The 18,705-nt window shown below is 33.8% G+C and overlaps 1 protein-coding gene across 2 annotated transcripts in view; it reads left to right on the top strand.

Annotated features, from left to right (window-relative positions):
- Nucleotides 1-1,021: 1,021 nt before the first annotated feature.
- Nucleotides 1,022-18,705, top strand: part of Mob2 (MOB kinase activator 2) — a 52,742-nt gene continuing 35,058 nt past the window's right edge. Inside the window, exon 1 of one of the 2 annotated variants that reach the window (XM_012486748.3) lies at nt 1,022-1,556. In XM_012486748.3, the coding sequence (XP_012342202.1) occupies nt 1,552-1,556 (5 nt within the window). In that variant the 5' untranslated portion in view covers nt 1,022-1,551. Of the gene's footprint in view, nt 1,557-11,520; nt 11,949-18,705 lie in introns of those variants that run through there. The other variant, XM_012486747.3, reaches the window with a different exon arrangement.

The raw sequence follows: 18,705 nt of genomic DNA, 5'->3' as shown, positions 1-18,705 counted from the left end.
AAACTTTTGTAGTTTATTCTCACTCGGTAACTTTCGCTCAGTAGAGAAGGTCGAGCGTAGCAACAAACTATTTAAAAGTACTAGATGATTTTAGTAAACTTCAAACGAATATTTTAAAATATAATATATTTAAATTTTATAATTTTCAATATTCTATTAATATTTTGTTAATTAACTTTATAACTTATTTATTTAATAGTCGTATAATGATTTTTGATATTACGATTTATTAAATTTATTAACTTTATACAAATTTTTTATTTATAATATGATTTATTAAATTTATTATTTTTTAAAAAATGTATTATTTTCAATTTTAAAATCATACTAGAAATATTATACTTTTTATATAGTAGTAGAGAATGATAATAGCTATTAAATTATGTTATTATATATTTTTTATCTTGTTGTCTAATTAACTTCTTGAATACGTAACAACAATTTAACATATTTTTATTTGTTTAGAACCACAAATCATCCAACAAAAATATACGATATATACGATAATATTTTGCAATTTATTTGCAACTTCATATTAAAATTTGATTTCAATTTCAAATATTAATTATAGTTTTGCAGTACTGCAATTACAGTACGAAATATTACGATAAATCGATAACGTTAAAAATAATACTAAAGTGGTAAGAGGGCTCTGGTGTCTGTTAAGCATGAGATATGAAAATACAATGGATGTTAAATCTATTTTATACCTTGTCTATGCTGTCTATTTTACACTTTATGAATGTTTCTATATGGCAGATACTGCCATCTACGTGCATTTTATCGGTAGTTATCGTTTAGCCACAGATGAATTCGTTTAGAATTTAATTTTTAAATTTATCAATAAAATTAATTTTAAATAAGAATTATAAATTTATAGCAAAAATGAAACGGTAAGAAAATTTATTATAAGAAAAACATGATATTTATGAGTGTCAAAATTATTCGATTTTATAAATAAAGAATGATACATGAAAAAATGTTATGTTACCGACTTGAAATAGTTTATCATCTGTCTATTACATACTCAATGCCTTTGTTAGAATCATTTGTAAGTTCATACGCGCGGTAGGTACTACCCTCTGCTGTCAGGTATTAAAACGGGGGTGTGAGAGTGAGCTGTTTCTCGACGTCGGCTGATCAGCTGTGCGATTTGAGGTGGATTTTCCCCTTGTGGTGTGGTGTCGTGCACATTCAGAGTCTTACGCTCGATCGGCATAGATCTGTGAGATCACGTAACAAGCATAGAATTCGAGCCGTGGCATAAATACAGCAACGATAGTACGCGGTGGCGGCGATAAATCGGTAGTATTTTCTTGTGAAGGGGGCCAAGTGAGGCATGACGGGAACAGGTGACAATAGAGCTTCGCCATGTTAGATTTTACGAGATCGCGAAACGTGCGCCGCTGCTGCTGCTGGTGCTAGTGGAGAGAGAGAGAATTTATTTTGTTTTCTCGACTCTCGTGCTACTTTCCTCAGCGGTGATCCAACTGAAAATCATCCAAGCTGGATAGGTTACCCGAGTATCTCCGCGATACCGTGGACTGGTTTATGGGGTAAGTGTTTTCGAGTGAAATTTTCACTTTCGGCAACAATTTTCTCGACAATAAGAATTACCGGAGTCACGGAATAAAGGTTAACCTCGATGTTCGGCCTAACCTCCCCGTCGAGATTGACGCTCTTTCGCTCCGGTACGCTACTTTGCCTCGCTCTTAATAATCGTCTTGTCTTTTCCCTTTTTCTGAGAGAAAGTAATCTCCGGGACTTTCTGTGTCATCGCGGAATTGTGTCGTGCATTTCTACATACGATGTCATCTAAAATTTCGTCCGCTACTGTCTTGAAAATAACGCGTGGATAGAATGCCACTGTTGAATGCACAGTGTTTCCCTTTTTTGCTTTTCCGTTTTCGTATTCACAAAAACTGCTGACAATGATGACAGCGTCGATTATTTCGTCGATTATTCAGTAAGGTTAACAAAGATCGCGTGCGTTAATGATATCGATATTTTATGTGAAAATATAGTTTCGAATAGCCATGTTAAAAATATCTATATATTTGTCAAACGTTCGCCGTTTTTGAATTTCTTCTAATCTTTTTCTTTTTACTTTTATATCGTAATATAATGTAACAGAGAGGAGTAATCAAGAAGACTTATGTAAACGTCACTTATAAGATTGTCGATAAAAGAATAATTTTTTTTAATGTATAAACTTGAATGTACTCACGGATTCACTTATATTACATTATTGTTTTTTTTTGTCTATCAATGACGCGAATTGTTGTTTCTAGATATTTTTAAAAATATTTTACTAATAAATGTGTTATTTAGGATAATGTAAGTAGTTAGAAAACCGTACAAAACAAGATAGCTTTGTGTTTGTTCAATTTTATATTTCTGTTTTGTTGGCTACCAGTAGATTTAAATAGATTTACCTCTTTTTGTAGAATCATAATTAAGAATGTATCACATTATTCTTAACGTAATTTTCCCTTTTTAATTATACTTGTGATTATTTATTATATTTGTCATGTTTAATAATAATAGTCGATATTGCATTTAACGTATATTTTTATATATTCTTAACAAATGAAATATTTATATGTTCAGAATAATAATATATATTATTCATTGTATTAATAGTATAGATTTGCGATTATTAATTTAATTCGAAAGATATGTACAATTTTAAAGTATCGAATTTTAAAATAAAATTGTTACTTACGAATTATTCTAAGAAAACAAAATTTAATTTCGCGTTATCGGCTTGACATAAACATATATCTTTCGAATTTCGTTTTGTAACGAGTTCTAATAATTATTTTCAAAATTATTTTTATCGAATGGTTCGAGTCTTTTATATCTTACTGCTTTATCGAATTTTCACGATATGGAAACATGGCTATATCGCTATTGTAACGATAAAATTAATCTCTTACAACTACCAATTACGTTTTTCATACATAAACTGCCCTTAAGAGAAGAAAGTACAACGCGATAAATCGCGATATCTTCGCGTATGACCGATTTAAGTATTTCTATGCTAGTTTCACGCATCGAGAGCGCGCAAAACGTTAGTTCATAGAAACGAACCGTAAAAGAGCGAAATATACCGTGAAATATACAATTGCTTATTTTTTTCGTTTCCACCAGACAGAAGTTTTTTCGATTTACGTGAACTGATTTTCTTTTTAGCTTTTTTTAGTTTTTATTAGCGTGATTTTTAACGCTTTGTGATTTATTATTTATTTTTATTTTTTTTTTTTTCCATTTCCGTTCAACCGTATTATGCGATTAAAAAACGTATGATTTTATTGCGGCGCATAATAGAGGGAACAAATAAAAAATAAAAAAGCACACGAGAAATTAAATAGATAGATAGACAGTTCGTTTTAATTAGGAACTGCTAGAAATGTTAATTTATCGTTTCGTGAAAAGATTTAATATCTTCGATCGCTGCAACGTATCACTTAAAAATATGCTTTTAATCTCTTTATATTTGTCGAGATCGACGTCTCTCTTGATAGAATTTTTTGAGTGAGTTATCGAGTGAATTACATACACGTTCAATTGATTGAAAAGATTATATTTTTTTTGACAATCGATAAAAAATTAAGATAAAGTATAAGATTAAGAAAAAAAAAACTATATACCATTTTATTAATAGAAAATGTAATTTTTAGAGCGTAAAAATAACTATAAGGAGAAATAGGAGGGAGAACAGAACAAAATCATGGTTACGGAGAAAGTTAATTAATTAAACAATATTTTTTTTAAATATCATAATAATGAAAAGATGAACATTATTTATAGTATTCTATATTTAAAGTATGATTGGTAAATATATATATATATATATATACATATATGAATAAAAAATAGTTAAAGTATATTTTAATATTATTCCAGAAGTTGCTCCATGTCTCAAAGTTAAGTTTAGTTTTATTAAATTTCTAAATTTCTTTTCGCTTCTCATATTTTTATTTCTTATTTATATTTACTGTATTCTATTATTATTCGATTTACAATTTTAATATTCGAACTTTTCTCTCATTTTTTTTTAAGATTTCTCATCAAAATATAAATTTTCTTCCATTCATACAACATTATTTATTTCTTTCTTTCTTGCGAACATTTTATTTATATTTTTCAATATTTGTCATAATACTTTTTCTCGATCCTTAATATTCTTACAGATTTCCAAAAAATTTTTTTATCTTCTCCTAGTGATAAATTGCAAACAACAAGTTAAACAACAAGTTTTCTTAAAATTAATATTATAAAGAGAAATTTATAATATCTTCATTTGCGTGAAAATTTAAAATGAAAATTCTATTAAAAGTTTAAAAAAAGAGTTTAGAAAAAGAGAAGAAAAGTAAAACGAAATAGAATCAGGAAGATATTAGCATTCATCATCGTTCTTAGAATCAGAAACATTAAGGCGGACCGTATCACCGATTACAGAGGAACGAATTGTTCCGTGACACTTGTAAGAAATTTAAAAAAAAAAAAAAAAAAAAAAAAGACAATGGTTCAGTGATTGGTCCATTGGTCACGTGTGTACGTGTTGGTCGTGCACACGAAACACTTGAACAGAAGAGCAGCAATGTGTGCCTGTCGCGCGCTGCCCAACTACGCGGAAAGTAACAGCACAGTGTAGCTAGGCTGAAACCGAGTGGACCCGATGAGTCACGATGTTGTTTCGCGCCGCGATCGGCTTCCTCGGTGAATCACGCGGCGGTCAGCTCGCCAAAACGGAGACACTGTGGCGTGCTAAACGGCCTCGAGACAACGTAACGTGTTGCAATTTTCGCAAGAAATAAGTAAGAATTGGATAGAGACTGGTCAAGAAATCGGGACAAATTGGATATTTATCGAAAAAAGATTTCTAAGATTTCTTTCCTTTTGCGTTTTACCGAACGTAGAAATAGAATCAACAGAATAGAATGAAAGAGAATAAGAGTCGCACGGTGATTGGTGTTGCTTCTCGTTTATTAAGAATTTGTATGAAAAATAACTAGCAAATTCTGTTTATCGTAAATGAATATTCTTCTTGTTCGTAACGAATTAATGAATTTCTATTTATAAAAGGAAGGATGAACAAATTAGGCTTGGGTTGTTGAACGGTTCGCGAACGTGTTCAGAACACAAAGTGTTACACGATATCATATTCTTTAAATAAATCCGTGACGTATATAAGACCACACAGATAAAGCAGTTTTATCAACAGTTTCAACGATAACACGTGGGTTTCGTGTTGTCGACGGGCCCGCAAACAAACTTATCGCGTAATATCGTCTTATGCGACGTTCCTCTGACAAAGAGGTCCTTTCTCCGCTGCTTGTGGTTTTGTGGTACAGTATGTATTCGCGAAATATACGTATATATCCCGCATCCTATTCCGTATGTGAAGCATTTCCTCGCATAGAAACTAAACGAGCGTTAGAATTCATCATCGTATATGGTGCCTCATATTTTGCCGTGGTAAATGGTGAAAACTGGAGTATATGATAGCGATATGTCGAGGCGGAAAGTCGTACGTCTTAACCGTTCAAGGTCGCCTTTCTGTACTATTTTACGCGAATATGACTATATATTATTAGAAATTAATAAGCGAGTAAATTATATATTTCCGTTACGTAATAATGATCATTATCACAGAATCATACGAAGATATATTGAATGGAATTGTGAAATTATACGCGAGCTCTCTCTCATATTAATCGGAATCGCGAAATTCGATTCGGCATATGAGTGGCAATTTAACTTCGGATTGGCTCGGCAATAATCGGAAACGATCGGTCGAAGCGCCTTTAATAGCTGAATCTTGCGCTCACGAAAATTTCGAAACAATACGAGGACATGGAACATCACGGGTTTGAAATTCGTATTTATAGAAATTAATAAAGGTGAACACTTTCGAGAAAATAGGAGTTAGTGAGACATCTACCGGTGATCATTGAGGCCACTTGAGATGTATTAGAAGATGGCAAGTTTCCCTCAATTTACTTTCTAATTCCGCAACAGATATTAATAAAATCTTTATTAATTATATCCTCGGCTGTTTCGCATTTCTCTCGACTAATCAATACTTCTTTTATTTCGATATTCGTAAATGGAAAGTGCTAATAATACGTCTTCCTCGAATATCGTTCTTGAAAATTGAATTATAGACGTACGGAGAAAGTTCGTATTGAATAAAGTAAACCGGTATATCCGCTTCGATTATTGCTTATCACATAGATACAAGAATCGTATTTCTAGATATGTAAATAGGCAAATACGTAAATAAGCCAATGATCGCTCGTTTATTAAATGTTAATTATTATATTTAGAAATTATTAAACAGATTTTAGCAATCTTATCGAAAGCGCTATTATTTAATATTTTTTTCTTAGAATACAATTTCCTTTAACTACCTCTTACAAATTTTTTTTCACAATTTTCTCTTCTTATCATCGATCTGTTATATTTATACGATAATATATATATATATAGAGCGAGACATATTAAACCGTTAATACACAAATAAAAAAAAGAGACGGAGAGTTCAAGGAGTTCGTCTTAATTTTGGAATAACGTGTTGAGAACATGTTAACCGAGCGTGAAGACCGAACGAGTGTCACATTTACCTGACATTCATCGGTACTCTCGTTATCCTGCCGTTCATTTTTCACTGTAACGTCGACCGACGTTTGTTGGCAACGTTGCTCGTGAATGGATAAATGTCCCGTGATTCACGGCCAAAATAATTGACACTATTCAAAATTCAGGACCGGATGCGCCTCTACATACGTATACCCTTTCGTGTTTCCATGTGTGTTAGTATAAAATTTCGTCGCGACATTTATTGATCTTTAACCTTTTCAAAGTTACTAGTCACATATGAATACACGTTTAATTTTATTCAGCCATGATTTGAATATAATTTCGAAAATTTTAAATTATATTTTTTCTTTTTCTCTCTTTGATATTTTTAAACTTGTCACGTATGCCATTTTTATTTAAAAATCGAAATCCTCTCTAGAATGTCTGTTATATTTGTTATTATTAGATTACATTACATAGCATTGGATATTGTAATTACGATCGCGTGTCTCCTGAGTTCTCGTCATCTTAAGAATTCGATATACTTGTAATTATGTCATAATACGTCCAATCATATCGCTGTTGATACTGTCCATTGTAGTTAAACCGAGTAAATAGCGGATAATGACGTTGCGTAATGCTTGCCGCAAACTCAATTAGATTCTTACCTTTATACGGAATCGAAATAAAAAGATTCAATTTGAGCCACGGCGTGGACGGATTACGTAATTCTCGAAATCGATACACATTAATATATTAACTTACGATTTCACATTTTTTTTCTTTTTTGTGTTGTTTTGTCGATCGATTCGACAAGATAGCCAATATTCTGCGCGAAAATTCAAAATGATTCTCGAGTCATTTAGCATTTAGATGATTGTTAAATACGCAAAATGCTTGAAATCAAGCAAATCGAATTGTCTGCTTCGAATAAATCAATTCGTCGAATATTATAACATCGTGTTTAGGATTAATTCTAATCGTACAAAGAATCAGTGAATTCTACATCGTATTATTCGTAATTACGTTAGCAAATCTGCTTATTCGCTCGACAATTCCGTGTATAAATAGAATCCCACAGTGTTCACATGCACAGAGATAACTCGATAGTTTTTCTTCTTCTTTTTTTCTTCCATTCTCGCACCAATCTCGAACCATTGTCGCTAATTCACGATCACGTGATTCGATCCATCTTTCGTCCATATTTATTTTCCTGTCACCGAGAAAAACGGGATAATTGAATAATTGGCCCCGGATGCTGCGTTTCATTGATCTTTCGTCGATACCAACTCGTTTCGTCCATCGAAAATCGACATCGTGGCGACGATTTCATGTAATTCATTTTGCCAGAATTTTTTTCGATAACCGATATATATATATATATATATACGTCTCTTTCCTTTTTCTTTTCTCCTCTGACTTTTTTTCTCCTCTTTTTTTTTCTTTTTTCGTCGTTCGTGACTTTTCTCGAGTTCTTTTCCTTTTGCCCTTTTTTATCGACCGCGAAAAGGATTCGCGCGGTTTTTTTAATTTTACATACGCGTGCATTTTGGCCAGATAGCGGTCTTCCTCTCTTTCCATTTAATTCTCTCGCGTTTCTTTGGTAGATCCTTTTTCTCCTGGACGAGATTTAACGAATTTAATTTAACAAAATATCGATCAAAATATTAAATTGATATCTTTCTGGAAATATTATGGATTTTAAATATATTTTACAACATAAGTAAAATTTATTCGATGAATTAAAATTTTTATTGTTACCTTTTTTTTTTTTTTTTTTTTAAAAAATTACGTTACGTCAAGTTATAATATAAGAAAAAGAAAAATATATTATAGCAAGCATCATTGCCTGGAAATTTTTGTTTTGAAAATCCCGCCGCGCGACGCAACAAACGCGTCGAAAATTCTGTTTTCGCATAAGTAGCAGACGAGAGTGAAACACTTAACAAAGAGAAGTGGCTCCCACCAGGCGAAAATCGCGTTTCCGCATGGACAACGCGTTGAACGCTTGAAGAGGATGCGCAAACAATTTTAGGCCGAAATCGCGTTACACCGGTTGAATATTCTTTACGGTGTTTTCCACCAGCCGATTTTTCGCCAGCCACTTTCGTAAATACCGTTCCACTTGGAGTTGTATTCTTTTTTCTTCTGAAAATGTAGAGACGAGAAGTTTTGAAAAAAATTTTTTTTTTTTTCCAATTGAAAAGTTTCGTTCACTTTTTTTTTTGGATCAAACAATTCGTTCGTCATTATCAAATTTCATTATCACTTAAACGAGATTCACGAGCAGAGATTCGTAAAGAGCGTGAAAAGTTTGGAATTGGAAAGAATTTATAAAAATGTGTAATATAATTTTCTTCTTTTTTCTTCGTTGTGAAAGTGAATTTTTTCTCCTAGAACGATAACGTAGTATTTCAATTCACGCTTATATTCACATGTTATAATATCGTGCATCGGCTGACCTTAACCTTTCGTATTTCGCCAAACCTTGGTGAACTAGTTGCGCTTGCTTCATCAAGTACGAGACAAGTGTATCGACTCGTGGCGATGCATGTGCCCCGTCCCTGTTCGCAATTTTATTAAAACACTCGTGGAAAAATTTGCTGAACTTGAAAAATGCAAAAAAAAAAAAAAAAAATCCATATCAAAAGAATTGTTATTAATCTTATCTTGTAAATTGCAACACGATCAATTGTTGTGCAAAGAAGAATTTAAAAGAAGGGGGGGAAAATTTTTCTATCTTTTTGAACCATTATTTTCTGCTGATTAATCCCTTCCTTGATAATGTGGGTCAATTATATCTCATTTTGTGCGGGACCAGCAAGTGTCTTAAATAGTTGTGAACGGGGATATAGTAGGTATAACCAGTTGGTAACGCAATACCGTTTGCGTTTCTCGCAAACAAAGTTACCTCCAGCGTTTATTTTTAAAAAGGTTTTTTTTTTTACTTTTAATTCGATCCCCTCGTTCCGATAACCTTAAAACGTTGAAAAATTAATGGTTACTTTTGTACATACTCGAAACTATACATAACTATAAATAATTTTAATTCACGCACGAATTCTAAAAATCTATCTATTGTATGATAAATATTGTAAAAGTTTTCCTATCGTTCGAAACAATATTGAAATTTATTAATATCAAACTGGAGAACAATCGCAATTTAATCAATGCGTAAGATTGAAAATAACATCGTAATGTGTAATTTTTTTTTTTTCCCCCCCATTGTCGCTCCGAAAAAAAATTATTCGCTGTGTGATTTTTAATACGAGCTTCACGCTTCTTTAAAATAGAGAACAGACACGTTATACAATTAAAACGAAAATATTACTTCGATAATTAGATACGTCGTATTCTATGCTTTATATTTAATCAGTATTTCGAAAAAAAAAAAAAAAGAAACTTTTAATTTTCATTTCATAACGGAAATACCGTTAAGCATTGGGTATTAAAAACAAAATAAAAGAGAAGATTCTTTCTTTTCAGTCTCCCAGTATTAAAATACGTTTTAAAAAGTCAGGAATGCGTTATTAATAATTTTCAATTTCCATAAATTTTAATACGTGTGACATTGTACAAAGTAATTCTGACACTAAACTCTTCCTTAAAATGTAAAAAAAGTATTTTTACAAAATATAATGATAATAATTTTACGTATAAATTTATATATACACTTTGTATGTTATGGTTCTATCTTCTTTAAAATTGAACATATCGAGAGATAATAGCAAAATAAAAGATTTTTTATCTAAACAAAACAAAGATTAGGAAAAAGATACGAGTATCAATACGTATCGTATCGTAAAATTCCAAGATTTAAAAACAATTTTTAACACGAAAGATTCGTTCTCAAAATGATGAATACAATGCTAAAAAAAAAAAAAAAAAAAAAACGTGAAAAATGACTATACTGCATCATTTATCACGAAGCACAGAATCCCGTCGAGTTGAAACACCGACGTATCTGCACAGACCTATCCCTCTCACTAGCGCGTTCCTCGACCTCATCTTCGTGGAATCGGCCCGGTCGTTCCGCCATCATCGTCCGCTGCATCACTCGCGACCCTGAAGAACAGGTACGCACGCTCCCGTGCCGTGCGGATGTTAAGAAGAAAGAACTTGTTTGGTTTCGCTGAGCGCCTAGCCTCTCCCGTAATTACATTACAACAAAAGACGGAGACAGGCAGATATCCATGCGTGTACACATTATATGAAATGACGTTAAAAACATCGAAAAGTGCAACAAAGACAGAGTTCAATCTGAGCTCGGGGGAAGCCCCTTTGTGCGAAGCTTTCCCCCACTTTGCTCCTTTCTAAAATACGTTTACACGCACGTATTCCGCTTCCACATTTTTCCGTATCTCCTTTTTAATCCATCGATAATGTTTACACGTTATCCTCTTCTTTCGATGTTTCTAGAGTATCGTTATACTCGCGGGTCATGGAAATATTTTTTGATCCTGCTACGTGTCGATTTTGTACAATTCTTCTTTACATATATCCTACGTGTCATCGAATCAAAGAGGATAAATGTATATTTTTGGTTCGACAACTGCACATGTAGGCCAAAATAATAACCAAAGGATATTTGAATTGTGTACTTTAATATGTATAACTTCTCTACAATTCTCGACAATTCAATATTGATTTTTTTTATCTTATAGATAAAGAAAACATTTTAAAATATGATTATCCAATAACAAATCGTAATACGTATATAAAAATAATCAATGATTTTAATATATTATATGAATTTGGACGGACGCTAGACCAAAATAAAGGAATCGTGCGTATAGGCACTTTATATTTTATTTTTCCCTTTATTCCCCGCTTTTTTTCGTATCCCCTACCACTCACTACTACTCCCTCTCCGAGACCCATCTTCCCCCACCGAAAAGGCAACGACGACCGCGAGTCGCTTTCTCCGTTTATCGTGTAGCGGCCGATAGCCGATAGCGGTCACTGGTACCTGGCGAACGCCTGGAGAACGGCGACGTCAGTCTGTGCTTCGTTACTCGTTGTATCCGTGCGCGTCTCGATCACGCGTATCTAGCTTCGTGTGCTCTATCTGCATTCTTCCCCTTCCTTCTTGTTTCGCCCACTCCTATTTCAATTGGTTGGTATACTTCTGGTCCTATTTTATACCGTTCCCCTGTTCCCATTCCTTCGTTCCAGTCGTTTCGCTGGTCAGTTCTCGTGATCCTTTGCGACAAAGCGGTTGGTGTGTTGTGCCTTTTTCGTGAAGTGTTCAGTGTAATTGGTTCGATGTTTGGCCTAGGAAGCAGAAAGGTACTCAAATACTCGGCCATCGACACTTCTCTTTCCATCGACGTCGAGGACACCGTCACGTGTTTCTGCAGGTCAGTCTTCGCATCATGCGCCTGCGCGCATCTCAACCGGCAAGGATTCGCGAGAGTCCTTTGAATATTCTACCTAACGAACTTTCTTTGTTGCCGTGATCGTGACTAATTTTGAGGGAAGTCGAATTTGTTGAATAGAGTTGAACAGATGCAAAACTGAAAGATTTCATTAATATAATGTAATTTAGAATTTGGTTGATATTAAGGCGCTTTTTCTGGAATGCAAATGCAGTTTGAGGTTAAGTGGGGAACTGTTAGGAGTTATATAAGTTTTTCGAGAATTCTATGTATGCTGTGTTAATGAGAAACAATAATGAATGTTTACTGTTACGTCTCGAGCGTAACACAGATAATTATACGGATTGAAAGAAATAGCAGGAAAATGAATAGGTGAAATAAGTGTTCGTAAATTTTGGAAAATTGTGATACTAACATGTGCTTTTGCTTATAATTAATATACGAATTGTTTAAATAGTGAGATACTAGAAAAAATAAATTAGTTTTAGCATATTAATTTAGGTTATAATAAACGTTAAAAAATATTATTTTCGAAATAATAAGTTATGATTATGAGTACATATAAGAATTTTTCTACTTCAAAATACATTTGGAAGATTACACGTATGAATCGTTTTCGGTTTAAAATCAATATTTGCAAAGTTTCTCAAACAATTCCAGTTGCATGTACCATCTTATGTATTCGTCTAGTTAAACAAAAAACGCAAATAATTTGTTCACGTGTTCAATTAAATAGAAATTGTATTACATGCAAAAAATTTATTAATATTTATTTTTAAAACGACTTTTATTAATTATGGTAATTAATTATTACTGATTATAATATTATTTTCCGTATTTCTAAGAATTTGGGCCAAGATAACTTGTAATATATCGATCAATAAATCGATTCAATAAAATATAAATAAGTTATTGAAAGTAATGTATTGAAACATAAATGCTTGTAAATTACATCAACGCTAGCAAATCATTTGAATAATAAATTACGCACCGTTCTTTAAAAAAGTTGAGAGAGAGAGAGAGAATCTTGAATGTATTAATCATTTATTACGTACTTTTATGTTCTTTTCAACTCGAATCTTATTTACACCAAATTTTCATTTCAGCAGTGTGAATATTCAGAATTACTTAAAATAAAATCGATACTTGCTCTAACATCCTGTTCACGTAGGAGCAAATATAAAGCAAATATATGTATTTCGGTTTGCCCTACAAGTTTTTCTAGGCTGAAACAAACGTGCACTCGGTGTTGACGAGGTAGAACTTTTCGAGATCTGTTTGTCTCGAGAATTGTTTGAACGGCGCGATAACAAGCGAGCGAGAGATCGGTCTTGACACGTCAGCCGATGCTGAGACGATGTGCAAACAATTGGTGGCGAAGGAATTAACAGGCTTATCGGTGCGTGGTAATGAGGCTAAAAGAAAAGAACAATAAAAATAATATCACGATCCAATTTTTCTTAATAACTAAGTTAATAAGTAATATATATGTGTAGATATCTAGATAACGATGATTTGTCGAGGATTGTTTTTCTGATTGCGAAAATCAAGATGGCATTGAACAGCATTACGTGTCAAGCGTTTTCTTTAACGTTCGAGGATTGCGATTTCGTCAGTTGGACGAGAGTTAGAGGAATAATCGTGGGAAGTGGATGATTCATTATAGATAGATGTTGAAACTTTAGAAGAGTACGTTAAATTTTTTGGAAAGATGGAATTGATCGGTTTAAAATTTAAAATTCGATTTCGAAAACGTTTGTAATTAAATATACGGTCGAAAAAAAATTCATTCAAAACCGATCGAAATTTTTTTTACGTTACAAAAATACGTAAAAATCGTTTTTAAACAATATTTTAATAAGTGAATAAAAATATGAACGCATTTGAGGAATTTCAAAATTTGTTCCTATTAAAGTTCGCTGATGTAAATAATAAAGTGGAAAGAATCGACTTGGTGCGATAATCTAGGTTCAGGAGTTAGATTGAAATTCGTTCGAGTTGAAATTCGAATTGAAGTGAATCGGTAAGGAAATTGCTTGTATCAGAGGCGTACGCTTGCATCGCTCGTCTCCCGAATCGAATTAAAAATAGTTACGAACCGAGACGTATATTTAATTGAGACAAACCGGATATACTTACTTTAACCAAATCTGCAGCTGTTGAATTTAGTTCAGTTCGGTTGGCATGCATTATTTTTGGACTCACCTGTGTGACATTTCATTCGGGAAGCTTCCTTGATGACGAATCTTTCCTCAACTCCCGATGAAACGAACGACGAAAATTATTACGAAAAGTGTAATTAATCAATAATTTTTCATCGTCTAACTTCATCATAATATCGAAAAGAAAAAAACCAAGACGTGTTTCGTGAAATCCATTGGAAAATTCATCAACCATTTGAGCGTATCCAATGTATATTATTGCTTAATCGATTGATAATTATCGGCCGCCTCGTGAAACTTTCTAAAAAAGATATATAAATAAAAGGGAAAGATATTTAATAAAGATTTTTCTTAACAATAAATCCACGATCAAAAATAGAACGGAGGGCGTATAATTGTATCGATTTTCCGATAAATTCGTTTTCTCACAACCTTCTAAACCGAATTCTAAAGTAGTGAAAACGAAAGAAAGAAAGAAAGAAAGAAAGTTGATTCGAGTATTCGTTCGAACAATTTCCAAATGAAAACGTGTTAACAGAAATATATCGAAGAAATTTATTCGCAAAGAATGGGCGAATATCTTCTTCAAAAGTATCATTATAGAAGCGATGTCGCGATAAATGAATTTTATTGACTCTCAAAATTTAAAAAAAAAAAAAAAAAAAAAAACGAGTGTGATTAAAAATTTACGTGTTTGGCTATAGAAATGGTGGATCGAATCCACTTCAAAATTCGAACGTGATTAAAAGTCAATTTATTATAAGTTTCACGAAACATTCGATTTATTCTAATTCGAATCATCATGGTGAAACGGATCGCAGATAGTCAAGATTCTCGATTTATCCTTTCACGCGGTTTATTTCTTCCGCCATGACGACTTCAGCCAACGCCAAGGCCGTTCTTCGATCGCTCGCGTTTCCCAGAAAAGCGCGTGTTTTACACGCGCTCGACGTTCTCGTGATTTACGGCCGCGAACACTGCACGAAATGTGACGCAATCCGCGATTTTCCTTTATCTTCCTTCTGCTTCCTTCGCGTCGTTTTTTTTTTTTTTGTTCTACTCTCCCTGTTTCGTATTTGTTCCACGATCAGTCAGCGGGATGACATGGCGGTTGAGTGAAAACATATTTTTTAGAATATGTTCGAAATTTTATTCGAATTAGACTTTTGTTAAGATTCTTTTCAATTTAAAATGAGAATTTTTTTAAGTCGAGGATGGCACAAGTTTATGAACGAAGCAAAATGAAATGGTTTTATGCGATTCAAGTATCAAAGTTTTTTTACTCCGTTGGTATAAAGGCAACTGTGATGAGCGATCCATCAAGACGTATTACACGATGTATTACACGAAGAACATTGCCAAATTGGTTGGCACATCAAGTAGATTCTCCAGCATCCTACACACGATCCAGTTGGCACTTTGACTTTAACGGATTAACCTGTTTGCCCTGAATAACAGGTTCTGGATTATAGCATTTTGCTGCTAGCCAACATTTTTTATAAAGGGGAGGAAAAAAAAAAAAAGGAAAGAAGGGAAAAAAATTTGGACACGTATGATATATCTCTTTGTATAACATCCATTCACAAATTGTAGATCAACGAACGGAATCAAAACGTAGTACACAAGTCACAAAATGTAATTCGTCTCTGCCAATTTGCGTGAATGTCGGCGCTGATATCGATCGTAAAGAAATTAGAAAGTGGAACGAAAATTGAAACGAAAATAAAAACTGTGAAAATTAAAGGGGAGGAAAAAAAAAAAAAAAAAAGAAATGTTAAAGTCACAGAAATATCTCGACTTGACGGTTACTTAACCTAATCTAATTTTCTAATCCTCCGAATTTTTGTCGATGTCGATAATCCGATAATTCTTCCCAACTTTGTGTCGATAAAAATTTTGATTGAACATTTTAAATTTTAAATCGTCCGATTTTCACCGGTTCTCTGATCGATTTTCTAATCCTGGACGTGTCGATAATCCTTCACGTGTCGTTAATAATAATAAAAATGGAAGGATCGGGACGGCGACGAAAAAGCAAGGACGAGAAGTCAGCCATTATCGGTGGAAACGCGAGGGAACGATTCTTGGAAAGCGAAGTGGCGTTATTGTCCAGCCGCTTATGGCGCCTCTCCAAGAAACGAGCATTCGCGCTCGTGCTCGTTTATGCCTCCCGCTGCTCGCGAGGAATATGGCTGTTAAGAAGGTTAGGTACGCTCGAACCCGTCCAACCGTAAAATTTTTTTCTTTCTTGCCCGTGTCAGTTGAAGATGCGCCTTCGAGCGAAAACGAAACGAAAACGTTCGAATATAAAACTCGTCGAAGGATGTTTCGCTTTCGCGGTGTGCTGGTGACGTGAAAAATTATAGAAATTGGTTCGACATCGATGGATTAAATGGAATGATACCAACGTATCGTCAACTTTACGCGCATACCTGTTCCAGTAAGTTTTTAATTTTAATTCGAAACAATATTTTTTGAACGTCTGAAAAGAATATCGATTTCGTGTTTTAAACTATTATTAAACGTAAACGTAGATTACACAAATTATCGAGTGGTGCTTCGACGAAATGTGACGATACGTTTTCACTATTTTTAGATTATTTTGTCTAAAAAATTTTAAAATATATTTATATTATATTTCGATTCGCATTTAAGCGAATTTATACGTTTCACAAGGATCGATGATTTAGATGAAATTTTTAAAGCAAAGAATTTTATGAATGTTGAGAATGGACGAGGAGAAAGAACAAAGGTGGAACGGTGGAAAACTTGGAATTTGTTGATCGCGGAGGAGATATTCTTTAAAGATGGAATTTTTTATTCCGTATATCTCGAGAATATTCATATATCTCAAGGAATAACAAGCTGCACGAACATTTTAATACGAAAAATATTCGTTTCGAAAAGAATTATATTTTGCATAAAAATAATCACCCGTTTTAAAACGAAAGCTCAACTTGTAAAGTTACCTTCCTGCGTATCGTTTTTATAACATTTAATCTGCCAATCATTTTCTCGAGCGAAATGACGAACGTGGAATGATAAAGAGAGCGGTATCGACGTCACGTGACCGATTCGATTTCTTCCGGAAGTTCGAATGCGGCCTAAAGTATCGAGGTTATGTCAATGTTTGATCGATTCCCCTTCCATGAAACCGTGTCGCCGAAACCGCACGGCCGAAAATTAATATGCGACATCTTCTTCGGTTTCGAATACGCGAGTTTCAAACGCGAGAATGCGAAATTTAATTTTCTCCCCGGCGGGAATAATTGGTGGGCCAATATTGACCCGCGTGTTCCGCGGATAAAACTTTCATGCCCGCTCGCTGGCCGTTCGGGGAAAACCTGTATCGTAATTGGTATATATTTGGACTGGTCGGTGAAAAAAATTTATCAGGGGAATTAAATGGATCATCAACAGCGGCGGAAGCAGTTCGAAAAAAATTGGCTGGTTTTTCGAATTTTAATTCTTTTTTTTTTTTTTTTGCAATTATCGTGCAATATTTCTGGCAAAATTAAATAATTGACGAGTTTAATGAATACAATACGCCGTTTAATGCCGAAACGTTTGAATTTATAAATCGAAATAGCGTTGAGTTTATTTATGCTCGGTGTGCAAGTACTTGTGAAATTGCAATTTGTTGATTAATATTGCGAACAACTTGCCGACTCGATTGTCCGTTTCATCCATTCATTTCTCTGATAGATTCAATAGGTAGAGCAGAGTAGAATCCTCCATTTACTCGAAAACGAAATTTTCATCGATATCTCTTAATTAAAAGCGACCAACCTCCTATTGCAGACCGTTGTGCGTCACTTTGATTATATGAACCCGCGTTACGAACGAAAACAAACGCATGACATATAATAGACTGTAACGCGTGTTACATAACCTAAAAAAAAAAAAAGTAGTAATTAATTTCCCATTACATGAACGAATCTTTATCGACGAACTGCCATTAGAAGACACTTTGATAATAAAAAAAAAAAAAAAAAATTAACAATCGACCTTAATTTATGAAAAACTTGAATTTTTATAAACACTTCGATTAATCGAGAAACAAACATCGCGTTAATTATATCATCATTCTACGTTACCTCGGCGTTAAGAGTAAGCACAAGTGACCTTGCTCGCCCTTGCTAGACCACACGGAGGTCTGTTTGCGTGGCCCAATTTCCGAGCTCTTCCGCGTGTTTTCAATGGTCACGATCGCTTTCTCGGCTTATCCCCTCGATTACCAGCGAATCGATCACTGTCCAATCAGTCGCAACGAATTCGTTCGTTCGTTCCTCGACCCTGACACCTTTTACCCTTGAAACGGGTAAGTTAAAGATGGCGCTGGAACGAAACCCGCCGTGACCTTGGAAGTGAACCGTGACTGATGCGTTTCGATTTGTGATTTTGAGCAGAGGAATTACTGGTTTGGAAGAATGTGATGTTTTTTCACACTCTCAAATGTAATTGATTTTTGATCGAAAGGATTATTCAAATTCCTCGAGCGATAAGAAGAAAGAGACTTTGACTTGAATTCGTCGATTCGATATTGTGTCGTTTAATTACTAAGAGGCACGTTTCCT

Source organism: Apis florea, unplaced genomic scaffold, assembly GCF_048593485.1.
Source record: "Apis florea isolate Af1SG1 unplaced genomic scaffold, ASM4859348v1 contig_3203_pilon, whole genome shotgun sequence".
NCBI classification, from domain to species: domain Eukaryota; kingdom Metazoa; phylum Arthropoda; class Insecta; order Hymenoptera; family Apidae; genus Apis; species Apis florea.
The sequence above is the reverse complement of the archived record's forward strand: the minus strand, read 5'-3'. Positions and strand labels throughout refer to the sequence as shown.